The 17,476-nt window shown below is 43.9% G+C and overlaps 1 protein-coding gene across 2 annotated transcripts; it reads right to left on the reverse strand.

The window, feature by feature from the left end:
- Nucleotides 1–7: 7 nt before the first annotated feature.
- prkaa2 (protein kinase, AMP-activated, alpha 2 catalytic subunit) lies at nt 8–16,641 on the reverse strand. 2 transcript variants are annotated; one of them, XM_071406284.1, is made up of 11 exons: nt 16,336–16,641; nt 15,031–15,172; nt 14,388–14,481; nt 10,571–10,715; nt 10,152–10,239; nt 9,830–10,054; nt 9,464–9,626; nt 9,183–9,350; nt 8,790–8,945; nt 5,195–5,321; nt 8–5,039 (listed from the first exon to the last, which is right to left on the reverse strand). In XM_071406284.1, exons 1-11 carry the CDS (start codon nt 16,433–16,435, stop codon nt 4,777–4,779), a joined length of 1,671 nt encoding a protein of 556 aa, XP_071262385.1. In that variant the 5' UTR covers nt 16,436–16,641; the 3' UTR covers nt 8–4,776. The 2 variants fall into 2 exon arrangements, with proteins under 2 accessions (XP_071262385.1, XP_071262384.1); XM_071406283.1 differs by having other exon boundaries at nt 9,168–9,350.
- Nucleotides 16,642–17,476: the final 835 nt, after the last annotated feature.

Below are 17,476 nucleotides of genomic sequence, written 5' to 3' on the forward strand. Positions count from 1 at the left end.
TCAGTGGTCTAGTGTATAGGTCAGTTTAATTGTGTTTGACAATAAATACTCAGTAAAGTGCAAATCAGAACAGCAACGCCATGCAATGCATATCACACAGAGAGGAAGAGGTACATTTCGCTCTCACGCACACACAGACAGAAGAGAAGAACACTTTGGTTCCAGAAGTCTGGATACGGTGACAACACACCTTAACCCTTGGAAAGAGGTACACCTTACACTGACAGAGTGGGTTTTATAACTTGAAGTAGTATGTGTGTGTAAATAACAGAATATTGGGTCATTGCTGTGAGTAATTGCATGAGTGTAGCAGCAGGAAGGAGAGTTTCTCCCTGACCTTGTAGCAGCTACAGTCAGACACAGTGTTCAAAACATTAAGAACCTTCCTAATATTGAGTTCCACCCCTTTGCCCTCAGAACAGCCTCAATTCGTCAGGGCATGGACTCTACAAGGTGTCAAAAGCGTTCCAAAGGGATGCTGGCCCATGACTCTTCTGTGTCAAGTTGGCTGGATGTCTTTTGGGTGGTGGACCATTCTTGATACATGTGGGAAACTGTTGAACATGAAAAACCCAGCAGTGTTGCAGTTCTTGACACAAACCGACACGCCTGGCACCTACTACCATACCCCGTTCAAAGGCACTTAAATATTTTTTCTTGCCCATTCACCCTCTGAATTGCACACATACAGAATCCATGTCTCTATTGTCTCAAGGCTTCAAAATCCTTCTTTAACCCGTCTCCTCCCCTTCATCTACACCAGTGGTCACCAACCTTTGAGTTAAGATTGCTTTCGCATTCAAAAAGCAAGCCAAGATCTACTGCTCAAATATTATTATTACATTTCTTTTAAAAAATGTAACAACCTAATAAAAACAGCTCTATAGGAATGGGGTTTGTGCAGTAGGCCTAATACATTATCGCAGCATATTGGCTATATGCCTGGTCTGCCAATATTGTTCTTCTCAGACCATATTATATTTCAAAACTTGACCTTTGATAACATATCAGTTTTGCAGCACTTGCAAGGCACAGCTGAGCATAAATTATATGGTACAGCACTTGCATCTGATGTCCATGGTGCTTTCAAGACAACTGTGAACTCGAGGGGGGAAAAACGAGGTCAAATCGTGACGTCTGTGATCTTGAGGTCGGAGCTCTAGAAAGATGGAATTCCTAGTCGGAAACTCGCGAGTTGGATGACCGTTCAAAAACATTTTCCCTAGTCGGATCTCGTTTTTCCAGAGTAGTTGTCTTGAACAGAGCATTATTCTCAGTGGAGGGAGGAAGAGAGCCGCAGCGGGTCCGCCTTTCACGGTCACTGCTCTCGGTGAGACAGACCAAAGAGACACCGTCTTCCACCTGATGGCGAAACTCGAGCCGCATCTGCCTCATGCACAAATTCATGCGGTTCCTATGACCAGAGAAAGTGAAATATTCCTCGATATTAAAATAGACACGACGCTAATAATAATACAAATGCAGGACTATCGATACACTTGGCTACTAATTGCAGCGCGAGTGGAAAAGGGGAGAAGAGCGTTTTATGTTTTGTAATAGTGTTCAATAAAAGCAGGGTTGACAGTGCTGAATGAAAACAAACACACTCATAAAAACTGCAGCGCTTTGCTGTATTATTTTACAGTCCCTCTGTGGTCGTGGTTTTAAAAGTTATTCAATCTTACCGAGGCTAGTATCAAACGTTTTTACTGTGGCCGGGGAGGCTCTGTACGGTCATTTGAGCTATTCGATTGTCAGCACAGTAGGCGCACTCGATTTAGCAACAGATCTCCCGGTCCGCTTGAATCAAGTGCACCTACCACCAACAGCGCAACACACACAAAATCAGGCCTGGCTTTTCTACAGAAATGTTTGGTGACCTACAGAAATGGTTGGTGACCACTGATCTACACGGACTGAAGTGGATTCAACGAATTACATCAATAAGGGATTATAGCTTTCACCTGGTCAGTGTGTCATGGAATGAGCAGGTGTTCATAATGTTTGTACCCTCAGTATGTATGTATATCGCAACTATGGGATATGCCAGTTTATCTGGTACACCACCCAGTTCACAAAAATGGATCGCTCCTACAGACACGGAGTCACATGGCTGTGGCTTGTCATATAAAAACAGGCATTCAGTTACTGTTCAATTGAACGTTAGAATAGGCAAAACAAGTGACTTAAGTGACTTTATCTCAGAAACGGCCGCCCTCCTGGGCTTGTCACGCACAACAGTGTCTAAGGTTTACAGAGAATGGTGCGACAAACAACATCCAGTCAGCAGCAGCCCTGTGGGTGAAAACAGCTCGTTGATGAGAGGTCCAAGGAGAATGGCAAGAATCGTGCAAGCCAACAGGTGGGTCAGAAAATAAACTCGTCGATCCTTGTCACGGATGGGCTATTGCAGCAGAACACAACACCGGGTTCCATTCCTATCAGCTAAAAACCAGAAGTTGCTCAAGTGGGTACGCGATCACCAACACTGAACAACCGAGGAGTGGAAATACATCCCCTGGAACTTGTCAGCGAGTTCAGTTGACTTGAGTGGCCAGCGCAGTCCCCAGACCTCAACCCAATAGAGCATCTTTGGGATGAGATGGATGTTCGCAGCATGAATGTACTGCATCCAATCTGCAGAAACTGCATGGCGCAATCGCATTAGCATGGACCAACATCCCTGTGGAATGTTTGACACCTTGTAGAATCCCCCGAAATATTCAGGATGTTCTGGAGACAAAGAGGGGTCCGACCAGTACTAGATGGGAGTACACATACGTGGGTATTGTCTTGCATGTATAGTCATACACAGACAAAACAGACTACTCTCTCAGAATAGAGATGTGATAACAGAACTGCTGCACAGGACAAATGACAAGGAAACAAATGACAAGGAAACAGAAGGAAAGAAGAGAGGTTTAGTGTCTTTTTTGACTCTTTAACTGGCCCAACAGAGGTCTACAATTCTCTCGGCGCAACACACACTACTGCAAATATACACAACAAACCAATAACTCCAGAGGGAGGGAAGGAAAGAGAGAGAGATACAAATGATTCTACATTTAATAACAAACCAAACAGACCACCATCATGGTACCGGAACAGACCAGAGAAACACACACACACTAGCATGCATCAGATCAGCAAGAGCCCAACCCTCACTGGCTCCAGCAGAACAAGAGACACAGACAGGAGTCCGGAAGACTATATACTGTAAACCATTTGACAATTGGTAAAGGGAGATTTGTTCCAGTGTTCTGTCATATCTATTCCCTCTCCTCCTGTATCTTTAGTTATATTAGTCAGAACTCTAATCTCATTGGCACAGAAACTACAGTACTGTATGTCTTCTCCTGACCAATCCCTGGCAAGCTCCTGTCTGTCAGTCCTCTCCTCTACACACAGGAGTGTACACACACACAGAACAGTCTGCTTGCCATTCTGTTTCTGCAAACAAAACAGCCACCAAGCTAGAAACAACGTGTTAAGGCACCTGGAGAAAGGTTCACTACAGATACACTTCCCTCCCTCCTCCTCCGCCAGTTAGCATCAATACTAACTAATCCACAGAACAATATTGCCAGTCAGTTAGCCTCCACTCTCCCTCTCTCTCTACAACCTCTCATCACCTAAAATCTCTTAAGTCCGTATATAATTCTCAAACATCAGCAGTGCTTCAATACTCAGTACCACACAGAGCCTATAAAACAACCTCTTTAAAATAAATAAGAATATGATATCTAAATAATAATAACAATCCTCTCTAACTTCATTTCTGGTATGTTACAATCAACAGCTACTACACTACTCAAAGTGATAGTAATATAAATATATATGATAAATATGGATAACAAAATCTGTGTCGTTACAAAAACCATATATAAAATGCTCAGTGTGTTTGTTCTACAGTGACGTCTATTCTGGAGCTGATTGGAGGTTGAGAGTAGTCAGGGAGGCGTCGCTTATCTGTAAACAAACATTATTGCCGCATTTACATGCTAGTCAGAACTAGGAAACTCAGAAATGTCCGACATGCTAACTGGTTGAACGCTACACGTGCATAACTGAAACCAGTTAGAAATGTCAGTTTCCTACTTTCGACTAGCACGTGAACGCGCCATATGAGACCTACAGTAGATTTGACTTAACACAACTTTGCCCCAACAAGTGAGACCTCTAACCTTTCCCACGGCCAGACTGGCTCTGGCAGACTGGCTCTAGACCAGGGATGGGCAACTGGTGGCCCGCGGGTCGCATGGCCACTTTTGTAGGCCCGCAGATCAATTCCTTCCGCTGTCAAGACTAAACTAAAATGTTTATAAATCGCCAAATCTTGCTTAGGGCCTCCAAAACGCTGACTGCATGTGTGTGTATGGATGTGGGTAAGCAGTCACGCGAGCCACCGTACCCCCTAATGATGAGTTCTGATTTTTTGTGGCCCCTACCCCCATCAAAGTTGTCCATCCCTGCTCTAGACAGACAGGAAGCCTAATCAGAGATCTACGATCAGTTTATCTTGCCTAGCCCAAACCTACAACACCAGGAGGGAACAACTGACCCTAGATCTGTGGTTAGAGGCATGTCTGCCCTGCAGTAGTCAGTGTTCTGCAAAATTAGGTCAGGATCACACACAATATAAAACTGTCTAAATAGGCTCAGGGCAGTGTTCTGTTTCAGATGGTTATGCAGGCGGGACCTGGAGTTTTCCAGACTATATGACATTGACCAGGAAAAACTCCAGGCCCCTAGTTACCCAGCGGGGGTTTACCCTCTCTAGCGGGCCAGCGTGGTGATGAGACTGGCACACATCTCAAAGAAGTCCATAGTGTGGCTGCCCTGGCGCGGGGTGGGGGTGGAGGTGAGGAGGGCAGCGCTGGAGCACAACGACCCAGGCAGAGAGGAGCTGAGCTTGGGGAGATCCACGGCAGGACAGGCTGAGTCCACACTGAGTCTGGGTCTGTGGAGCCCTGCAGTGGAGCCTGACCTCTGGGGGGTGGAAGAGCCCGACTTAAACCCTACTGCGTCCATGATGTCATCTGGGGGAGGAGAGATTAGTGTTCGTTTCCATCATTACTCATCTTCTGCACTCAGTAATACCTTGTAAAAAGAGGAAACTCTAAATTCTGTTGTCAGAATTAACCAGATAAACAAGTCAGTTTCCTGTTATAAATATGTTGTGTAGCTGGCGTACCGTCGATGCTTTTGAAGTCCAGCAGGTAGGATCTGTTGTCTACTTGGTACAGCTGGAGACACATCTTCACCAGGTTGCCTGTTACTGGGTTCTTCCTCCGAACACGCAGGTGGTACGGGTTCACCACCTAAACATAACACACATTAAAAAGGTGCAATATGCATAAATCGCTCCGCCATTTCCTGGTTGCGAAAATTCTAAGTTTGCTTAATTTATGTTTATGTGACAAAACGATGTATAGTGTATAGGATCATTGTACCATCTAAACCACTGTTAAATATATTTTCAATAACATTGTATTTTAAGCTGTTTGGAGACTGTGTACAAAACCGAAAGTTTAAAAAAAATGGCACAAAAAAAAAACACATTTAAGACCGGGAAGCATAGAAAAAGCACACATAGAACCAATCTACCCGCTTCTTAGACTTGCTTTCAATGAGGATGACAGATCAATAATTTCTATGTGAATTTGGTTGGGTTGCCTAAAATGTTACCTATTGCAGATAACATGTATACACACACACACACCTTAACATGTACAGTGATATAAACTCAGCAAAAAAAGAAACGTCGTCTCACTGTCAACTGCATTTATTTTCAGCAAACTTAACAAGTGTAAATATTTCTATGAACATAACAAAATTCAACAAATGACATAAACTGAACAAGTTCCACAGACATGCGACTAACAGAAGTAACGGTCCTTAACCGGTGTGGCCACCAGCTGCATTAAGTACTGCAGTGCATCTCCTCCTCATGGACTGCACCAGATTTGCCAGATCCTGCTGTGAGATGTTACCCCACTCTTCCACCAAGGCACCTGAAAGTTCCCGGACATTTCTGGGGGGAATGGCCCTAGCCCTCACCCTCCGATCCAACAGGTCCCAGACGTGCTCAATGGGATTGAGATCCGGGCTCTTCGCTGGCCATGGCAGAACACTGACATTCCTGTCTTGCAGGAAATCACGCACAGAACGAGCAGTATGGCTCGCGTGTCATGCTGGAGGGTCATGTCAGGATGGGCCTGCAGGAAGGGTACCAAATGAGGGAGGAGGATGTCTTCCCTGTAATGCACAGCGTTGAGATTGCCTGCAATGACAACAAGTTCAGACTGATGATGCTGTGACACACCGCCCCAGAACATGACGGACCCTCCACGTCCAAATCGATCCCGCTTCAGAGTACAGGCCTCGGTGTAACGCTCATTCCTTCGACGACAAACGCGAATCGGACCATCACCCCTGGTGAGACAAAACCGAGACTCATCAGTGAAGAGCACTTTTTGCCAGTACTGTCTGGTCCAGCGACGGTGGGTTTGTGCCCATAGGCGACGTTGTTGCCGGTGATGTCTGGTGAGGATCTGCATAACAACAGGCCTACAAGCCCTCAGTCCAGCCTCTCTCAGCCTATTGCGGACAGTCTGAGCACTGATGGAGGGATTGTGCGTTCCTGGTGTAACTCGGGCAGTTGTTGTTGCTATCCTGTACCTGTCCCGCAGGTGTGATGTTCGGATGTACCGATCCTGTGCAGGGGTTGTTACATGTGGTCTGCCACTGCGAGGACGATCAGCGGTCCGTCCTGTCTCCCTGTAGCGCTGTCTTCGGCGTCTCACAGTACGGACATTGCAATTTATTGCCCTGGCCACATCTGCAGTCCTCATGCCTCCTTGCAGCATGCCTAAGGCACGTTCACGCAGATGAGCAGGGACCCTGGGCATCTTTCTTTTGATGTTTTTCAGGGTCAGTAGAAAGGCCTCTTTAGTGTCCTAAGTTTTCATAACTGTGACCTTAATTGCCTACCGTCTGTAAGCTGTTAGTGTCTTAACGACCGTTCCACAGGTGCATGTTCATTAATTGTTTATGGTTCATTGAACAAGCATGGGAAACAGTGTTTAAACCCTTTACAATGAAGATCTGTGTTATTAGTTATTTGGATATTTACTGAAAGACAGGGTCCTGAAAAAGGGACGTTTCTTTTTTTGCTGAGTATATAAACATACACACGGTGCAATCGAAAAGTATTCCGACTTTTGGCACATTTTGTTACATTACAGCCTTATTCTTAAATGTATTAAATACATTTTCCACCTCATCAATCTACACACAATACCCCATGACAAAGCAAAAACAGTTTTGAAAATTTTGCAAATGTATTATTATTACTGAAATATCACATTTATATAAGTATTCAGACCCTTTACTCAGTACTTTGTTGAAGCACCTTTGGCAGCGATTACAGCCTTGAGTCTTCTTGGGTATGACACTACAAGCTTGGCATACCTGTATTTGGGGAGATTCTCCCATTCTTCTCTGCAGATCCTCTCAAGCTCTGTCAGGTTGGATGTGGAGCGTCGCTGCAAAGCTATTTTCAGGTCTCTCCAGAGATATTCGATCGGGTTCAAGTCCGGGCCACTCAAGGACATTCAGAGACATGTCCAGAAGCCACTCTTGCGTTTTCTTGGCTGTGTGCTTTGGGTCGTTGTCCTGTTGGAAGGTGAACCTTCATCCCAGTCTGAGGTCCTGAGCGCTCTGGAGCAGGTTTTCATCAAGGATCTCTCTGTACTTTGCTCCATTGATCTTTTCCTCAACCCTTACTAGTCTCCCAGTCCCTGCCGCTGAAAAACATCCCCACAGCATGATGCTGCCACCACCATGCTTCACCGTAGGGATGGTATTGGCCAGGTGATGAGCGGTGCCTGGTTTCCACCAGATGTGACGCATGGCATTCAGGCCAAAGAGTTCAATCTTGGTCTCATCAGACCATAGAATCTTGTTTCTCATGGTCAGAGTCCTTTAGGCACCTTTTGGCAAACTCCAACCGGGCGGTCATGTGCCTTTTACTGAGGAGTGGCTTCCATCTGGCCACTCTACCATAAAGGCCTGATTGGTGGAATGCTGACTGATTGATGGTTGACCTTCTGGAAGATTCTCCCATCGCCACAGAGGAACTCTGGTCACCTCTCTGACCAAGGCCCTTCTCCCCTGATTGCTCAGTTTGGCTGGGTGGCCAGCTCTAGAAAGAGTATTGGTGGTTCTTAACTTCTTCCTTTTAAGAATGATGGAGGCCACTGTGCTCTTGAAGACCTTCAATGCTGCAGAAATGTTTTGGCACCCTTCCCCAGCTCTGTGCTTTGACACAATCCTGTCTCAGAGCTCTACGGACAATACCTTAGAGCTCATGGCTTGGTTTTTGCTCTGACATGCACTGTCAACTGTGGGACCTTATACAGACAGGTTTATGCCTTTCCAAATCATGTCCAATCAATTGAATTTCCCACAGGTGGACCCCAATCAGGTTGTAGAAACATCGCAAGGATGATCAATGGAAACAGGATGCACTGAGCTCAATTTCGAGTCTCATAGCTAATGGTCTGAATACTTATGTAAATAAGGTATTTCAGTTTTTATTTTTAAGAAATTTGCAAACATGTCTAAAAAAATATTTTCGCTGTGTCATTATGAGGTATTGTGTGTAGATTGATGAGAATACAAAATGTTTTTGATCAATTTCAGAATAAGACTGTAACGTAACAAAATGTGGAAAAAGTCAAGGGGTCTGAATAATTTCCGAATGCTTTCCACACACACAGCCTCACCTTCCAGTCATACTGTAGCTGTCTCATAGCCCTGTAGACCTCAGCCATGATGTCATAGGGTCTGCTCTGACTCCTGATGCCCAGATGCCACTTGGCTTTCTTCACTGCCAGGGGTTTGGCTCTGGTGGTGTTCAGGGCATCCAGCGGGCAGCGCGCCTACAGACAGACAGAGAGGAGAGAATCTTTATTATCCCCAACAAGCAGTCATAAATACATGAGGACAAGACTTCATGCAAAACTATACTGCCAATGTTGCATTTGCTACACTGGTATCGCGGAAGAAGCACATCATCAAGTGTTTCCACTTCAGAGATATTGTATCTGATTGTATATACTGTAAACATAGTACATAGAATTGAACCAGGTAGAAATCATTGCCTTGGGGCTGTCTACCAGCAGGGGGGGCATCCTCTCTGGGTGTGGTTTGACCCCGGGGGGCAGTGACATGCCATCCTCCATGAAGGAGCCCTGGGGAGGGCTGGAGGCCAGGTAGAACTCACTGGCCTGGGTCATGATGCGCCGGTTGTCTATGATCAGATGGTACGCTACTGCTAGCTGGTCCTGGAAGAGACGGAGGGAGAGAGTAAGAGAGAGGGTGAGAGAAGAGGGGGAGAGGGTGAGTGCGTACTGTATGACTAAGCGTATGTGCGTACATGCCTGTGTTGCGTGCATACCTGAGGGTCTCCGCTGTACAGGCTGGACATCACCTCAGACTCGGTGCTCTCAAACTTGTCACACACCTCTCGGACTGCCTCCTCATCCAGTATGGTGGAGTCATAGGAAGGGTCCTCAGGAAACAGGTAGCCTGGCAGGTCCTGCTTAAACCACTCATGTTCCCTACACATACACACGTGTGAACGTTCACACACGCGCACACACACACAAAGTAACAGTTACTATCCATTATTCTTCTATTCTTTTGCTCTGGACCAACCTTCAACCACCACAAACAAGCTTTTGGTTAGGTTTGCCAGTTCTATTAATCACATTAAAAACATAAGCATCATCATCAGTAGGGAAAGTTAGAGGTCAGGGGTCACCTAATGTCTTTAATGGTAGCCCTCTTGAGCGGGTCGACCTGCAGCATGAGCAGCAGCAGGGAAGCGACGGGGCGAGTGAGGTATTCTGGCATATAGAAGACACCCCCTCTGATCTTCTTAAACAGCGTGGGAACGTGTTCGTCATCAAAGGGCAGAGTCCCACACAGCAACGCATACAGGATCACCCCACTGCTCCAAATGTCCACCTCAGGACCAGCGTATAACCTGTGCACAAAGCAAAGAATACACGATCACACCATAACATGTAGCCTACAGTATCAACCTCAGGATCTGCGTACAGCCTAAACATGCGCACACACACCTTCCGGAGATGACTTCAGGAGCCGCGTAGTTGGGAGATCCACAGCTGGTCCTCAGGAACTCCCCGTCTGACATCATGTTTGACAACCCTGTTGACCAGAGCAAATCAGTTTTTCAGCATTATCTTCAAATGACAACCTTACCTAACCTTACTGTCCAAACAAACACAAGTTACTATATTCTGTCTTCCCTCTCTCCCTTCCCCTCTCTCCCTCTGTCGCTCGCTCTCCCTCCCTCTGTCTCTCTCAAGCCCCGTCTCCAGTTTAAGGTGTCTGTATATTCTAAAACACAAGTGGTTTGGTTTGACATTTGCTACTGCTGATAGTGGTTATGGCTTTGTGGACAACTCAATTTGTTATGTATAGGTGTGTGTGTGTGTGTGTGTATGTGTTCTCTATCGTGCATGTGTGTGTAGTGTACCGAAGTCAGCTATTTTGGCGTTCTTGGAATGGTCCAGCAGTACATTCTCAGGTTTGAGGTCTCTGTGCACCACCATGTGTCTGTGGCAGTAGTCTACACCGGAGATAATCTGCTGGAACAACCGACGCGCCTCTTTGTCTTCTACCTACACACAACATGAGGTACAGATTAAGAGGTTAGGAGATTATTCGTTTCTAATGTGACTACATGCTTTCACTAAGAAAAATGGCACCATAAAATGGCCTGTGTCTATATCAATCAATCAATCAATCAATCGGACAACTGCAGGACAGGAGTGCGCTACTCACCAGATGGCTTGTTTGATTAGTTTTTGGATCTATCGACCGACGGCCTGTAAGGTCCGGAAAGATATATCCATATTTTGTTTTGTTGTGTTTTAACATCTCCTTTTGTTTGGGTATTCGGCCCGGCTGGAAGCTTCAATTGCTGGAGAACACTGAATCCAGCAAATATCTATTTCTTAAGTAACAAGTATCCTCACTGTATAATGCTGAATAGTTTTGTTGATATATTTCAATGTTAAACAAATTACTTTAATCATTAACACTACAATTAAAATGGCTGCTGTAGTTGTGGCTATTTCCAGCGATGCAAAAACTGATGTCAAGGAAAATGAGACCTGGAGCAAGGTTGTGGGTTGAAATGCCCCAAAGGAGACTGTTTTACCTCTTTTTATCACGGAGAGAGAAATCCTGACAGAGGAGGAGGCCATAGCCAACCCCATTAAGGAGCTCTACCACAGTTCTCATACAGGAAATTAATCCAAACCACTTGAGGTCGGTACAGAGAGTATGTGCACTCTGGCGTATATATATTCTCAGTAAGGAAACAAGGGAAAAGCTTCTGATAAGAGGAATAACAGTCAGAGGAAAACATGTTGTGTTCAAAGAGAATAATCCGTTCAGGTTGAAGTTGCGCATGTCGGACCAGAACTCCATTCAAGTTACGATTAAAGAACTACCTGAATCAGCAGACGATATGTCTCTCACTATTATTGGATTATATCGACCACCAACATCTGATATCTCGTTTTATGACCATCTAAATGCCATGCTTAAAGAATGTGATCATATGGAGATTATCTTCACGGGCGATTTCTGACAAAACAAAACTTGCAGGGAAAAAACTCAAAGAGATCAGACTATTTCAACCTGACTCAAATAATACAAGGTCCAACCAGAGTAACACAGTCATCCCAGACTCAAATTGATCTGGTGTTTATTAACAGACCTGATCAAATAATTAAGTCTAGTAACTAACCAACTGGTATAACTCACCACAATGTTACATTGGTGATTAGAAAGCTCACTAACAAGAGATGTAAGAACCATATTAATGTGCAACAGTACCATAAAAAAAATCCAGAAAAGTAAACAGAGTTAACTACGATGCAGCTACAAGTCAAATTGACTGGTCTGATCTGTTAAGCAATGAAGACACAGAGTCTGGATACAGAACATTTCTGTCAGCTATTGACAAAGTGGATAGCTCTTTTACTAGGAAATTTCAACGTAAGCAAAGACGGAAAACCTCTCTACCATGGCTCAACGAGGACCTCTGGAGAACGGGATTTCTCCTTGAAAAAAAGCACTGAAGTCTGGTAAGAATGATGACAGACGTATATTTGCATCACTGAGAAATAAGGTGGTTAGGAATATAAAAAAAGCAAAAGCTGAGTTCTTTCTTAGAGTGATCAATGAAGCAAAAGGAAATGGCAAAGTGATTTGGGAAAATCTCAAACTACCAGGGAGAGGAGCTGAAAAGTTAAAAAACATCCTGAATTAAAGGTTCATGGGATTCTAATTTAAGACTCCAATTTCATATCCACCACCTTTAACTATTTTTTTGTGACTCTGTCAGGGAACTGGCTTAAAGATTTTCAACCAAGACCACAGTTCTCACTCCCATAGATAATAATAAACCAATATTCAGAATTACTGAAATCTCAGCGTCAGCAGTGGACAGCATTATTAGCTTCTTCAGGAGCTCTAGAACAAAATATGTATTTGGTCTAGAAACTGTGTTCATGAAGAGACACAAATATTCTCTGATTACCCCTACTGTACATCTAGTTAGTCTGTCCATCAAATATGCGTTCTTCTCCAATGCTTGGAAGTCTGCTGCAGTGATACCTGTTTTAAAATCTGGTGACCCAACACTGGTGGAAAATTATCAACCTAAGCATTCTTCCAGTGCTATCAAAAGTAGCTGAAAGACGGGTGGCTGATCATCTGACTGATCACCTCATTCAGGGCAACTCCATACAACAAATGCAATTTGGATTTAGAACTAACCATTCTACCGAAACAGCCAATTGCTATTTTCTGGAGTGCATTAAATCTAAACATAGGTGGTGAAGTCAGCACAGTCTTTTTGGATCTTAAAATGGCCTTTGATACTGTGAATCCTGAGGTCCTCCTATCCAAACTATCCTCCCTTAATGTGTCCACTGAAGTCATTAGTTGGATGCATTCCTATCTGACAAACAGAAGTCAAAGGGTTCGTTTGGGGGACACTCAGTCGGACTCTCTTTACTATAACATTGGGGTCCCACAAGGGTCAATATTAGGCCCCCTTCTGTTTACCATCTATATAAATGATCTCCCACTTGCTTGCCCACAAGTTAACATGCAGATGTATGCAGACTATACAGTTCTGTATGTACACTCAAAAAAAAGACAACTAGTTGTTAACAAATTAACTGAAGCTATGGTACATGTTTCTAAATGGATGACTAATTCTTGCCTGCAATTAAATAGACAAGAGTGTTTGTATTTACTTCTCTAAGAAATCCATTGATTCTTCCCACCGAGCTGTTCTTGTTAATGGGGAGAATCTGAAAGTTGTGTCTAACTTCAGGTATCTTGGTGTCATTTTGGACTCCAAATTGACACTTAAGAAACATGTGAAGGTGGTTAACACGGTCAAGTTTGGATTATCCAACTTTAGGTTTATAAAACCTTTCCTTCCTCTGGAGGCCGCCAAACTATATATGCATGCTATGATCTTCTCACATCTGAGATATTCCCTCACATGCTGGTCACAAGCAAGAGCTACTATTCTGAAACCAATTGAATCACTCGACAAACAAACACTTAAGATTTTTGATAACAAACCAAACAGTTACCACCATTGTCATATAATTTACAAACATAATTTATTAGTCTGGATAGCTTTAAGCAGTATGCAGATGCAAATCTTGTCTTTAAGATCCTGCATAGTCTTGCCCCTCCACCCCTATGCCAGCATATCATGCTCAAGGAGAGCACCTCCAGGATAACAAGGGCAGTAACTAGAGGGGATTGCGTTGTCCCTTTTCGACACAGTAAAATTGGCCTTCTCTGTTAGCGCTACAATATACTGGAATGCAATGTCTATGGACTTGAGAAGCTGCACTGATTATTGTACTTTTAAATTTGAATTGAAAACATGGCTAAATCTATACAAACCTGTACACACGAGTTATTTGTGGTTCCTCATATGTAAGACGACAGTTGATGATAGTGTTGTTGTTGTCGTTAGAATTATATATGGTATATTATTGGATGTAATGTATTTGTATTTTGTATTGTTTTAGTGAGTATTTGTATAATGGCTGTGTAATTGTCCGTAGCTGCCTTGGGACTATGGGTGCAAATGATCTTTTGGCTAACCCCGGCACGTTTACATGGATGTTGCATTATTGTAATATTGATGTTGATTAATGTGCATTGTCCCCTGTAAATAAATCAAACAAACAACCAGACAGTCAGTCATTCAGTCAGTCAGGCTTCAGTCAGTCAGAGGTATGTCTCACCCGTCCGTGTTTGCAGATGTAGTCAAACAGCTCTCCTCCTGAGACATACTCCATCACCATGAAGAAATCTGTAGGAGTACTGATCACCTGGTACCTAAAAACACACCACACACACACACACACAAACACATATATCTTACAGAAGCTAATACGTCTGCCATAGCTCACAATGTCACTGTGGCCTAACCCTAAAAATAACATGGAGAGAGAGACACCTGGAAAGGGATTTACCCAAGTAGGAATTATAAACTTTTATCTTCTTAACCAGTTTTCAGCTAACCGGAGCAAACTGATTCCTTGTGGGAGAGAGAGCAAGCAAGAGAGGTCGGAGACTAGAAACGTGGGAAGGGATTTACCCAAGCAGGAATTATAAATTTCCATCTTCTTAACTAGAGATTTCCTCTAAATGGAATTCCTTGTGGGTGTGTGGGAGAAAAAGAGGGGGGGCAGGCTCCTGAGGCCCATAGTAAACAAACACAGTGTGTGTGGGTATGTGTGTGGGGGAAAGAGGGGGGGGGGGGGTGCTCCTGGGGCCCATAGTAAACAAACACAGTGTGTGTGGGTATGTGTGTGGGGGAAAGAGAGGGGAGGGTACTTCTGAGGCCCATAGTAAACAAACACAGTCTGTATGCGTTATCCTCACAGTTTGATGATGTGAGGGTGTCTGAAGAGTTTGAGGTTCTGTATCTCTCGTTTGATCTTGCCCACCACGTCCAGACTCCTGATCTTCTGTCTGTTCAGGATCTTCACTGCCACCTTATGACCTGTCAACTGGTGCTCTCCAACTAACACACACACACACACACACACATGAACCAACTGGAATGTCCAAAGTTTGTCAAAAAAAAGTATAATAATATGTAGTGTGTTCAACTGCTGTAGGCTACAGGTCAAATATTAAAAACAGTTGAGTGTTTTCCTCTGTTGCCAAGGTCACACAGACTACACTGAGGTAGATGCTATGCTCAGCTAAACGTTCATTGCCTGATAAAGAACAGAACCCTAGCTGTTTCAGAGTAGTCAACAAGACATGATTCATCACTATTTTTACATTACTGGACTAGCTATATCTATCTATTCACAACAATAAGAAACGTAGATAACAAACCGGTAAGCAGGGAAAACACAACATACCAATTACAGTAAGCCTAAAGCCATACACATAGATTACAAGGTGAATCAATCAAGTGTGTCTGTCTGATAGTCTGTCTGTACTCTGTAGCTCATGGTTAGTCAGTATAACAATTTAGCAATATTGTCTGTTTGCTACAATGTAGCAACACTTATTGTTGGCTAGTTCCTGATTACACACTGTCACACTCATGTCTCGAATCAAACACACCTCCTGCAGTGCAGGGGGGAGAGGAGGAGGGGGGTCTGAATTCTACAAGGTCACGTTGAGACTGCTAGAAAATATGAAACTTGACGAGGCGTTCTAGATTCTCATTCTGTCCATGCCATTGTATGGTTTACATGATCGGGGAACACTGGTGATGATAAGCACTATTAAACTATAACGGTCATGTTTATTTTCATTTAAAAATGTCCTTTCCATAGCCATATAGGGCAAGTTTAAATGTCAAACGTTACTGTCACTAGCAAAGTCAACCTCCAACATTCACTGGCGGTCAGACGATACAATTATGTGTGACCTGTTTGTTTTTACACCATCATTGTTGTCGAAGGTAATTATGCATGCTTAGCCTATCATTACTGATAAGAAGGAGTGGACAGGCTAGCTAGATATGTTGCTGGAATAATTCACCTTTCAACAAACCTAAACCACATTCTCTACATATCAACCGAGACAACGTTAATCTAGCCTATTCGTAACTACGCAGCCACTGCTACGCATTTTGCGTAGCTATTTAAATAGTCCGCCGCAAAGTTACAATCAATAACAACAAATGTTCCCACGACATGACTGTTGAGAAGCACGCGACTTAACTCTTTACTTTGCCGAAGGTGCCGACGCCCAGAGTGTCTCCTAGGAGGTAATGTCCGATCTTCACTCGGCCGCCTTCATGTTTCTGCTGTCGTTCTGCCATCTTTACCGTTTAACGTTACACCGTTCCGGTAGGCTCGAGCTGGCTGTCTACACGGTGCGCGGGACCGCGGTACACTAGACCTGTGCGTTCAGTTCGCTTGAACGTTTGCTACGTTGCGGAACGGTTTGTACTGAACGACACGTTTCCACAAAACGTTCTTGAACAGACTTTGAGGTACATTTGCTACCGTTTGGTGGTTGTGGCTTGAAGCAACGAGTGACGTATTTAAAGGGCAGTGGCCATGCTGACAGCGATCCCCAAACGCTCCCTGTTTTTTAACTGGTGATTCAGTACAGCACCGTTTCCGTTTAATTGAACGTCCCAGAATGTAAAAATGTATTGAACGCAGCCCTGGGTTTGGGAAAACCTGCACTAGACAAGGCAATATCTATCCTATCGAACACCGACTGTGTGGTCTACAGTACAGCTCCAGTTGAGGGGTGTGGGGGGTTGTGTAGGTAAAAACATGACATGAGCTTTTAAACATTCCAAACAGATTAACATTCCATATGGTATTTAGTCTCAAAGTCTGCACACTCATCAATCATTTCAGCGATTACAGTATGCTCAGTTGGCTAAAGTAGGCCTATAGGCTTAAACCTATATATTGGGTCAGAATTCTATTACAGAACAGGTCACTGATGCTAGGCCTAATGTAGGCCCATTCATGTGACCTGTTATTACAGATAATGGCCTATATACTACACATCTACAGTATTATTAGTGGGCTGAATGTCTCACATTGGTGAGAGGCACAATCCCAAACACTACTGCTGTTTTCCATTATTCTTCCCCTCTAATCAGGGACTGATTCAAACATCAGTACTCTGTCCAGATTGGAGAACAGGGGTTGTTTCTGAACCGAGCACTGTATTGGTGAGAATTATATATTTTTTATTTCCCCTTTATTTAACCAGGTAGGCCAGTTGAGAACAAGTTCTCATTTACAACTGCGACCCGGACAAGATAAAGCAAAGCAGTGCGACAAAAACAACAACACAGAGTTAATCATGGAATGAACAAACGTACAGTCAACACAAT

The sequence above is a fragment of the Salvelinus alpinus genome, chromosome 6 (assembly GCF_045679555.1).
Source record: "Salvelinus alpinus chromosome 6, SLU_Salpinus.1, whole genome shotgun sequence".
NCBI lineage: Eukaryota > Metazoa > Chordata > Actinopteri > Salmoniformes > Salmonidae > Salvelinus > Salvelinus alpinus.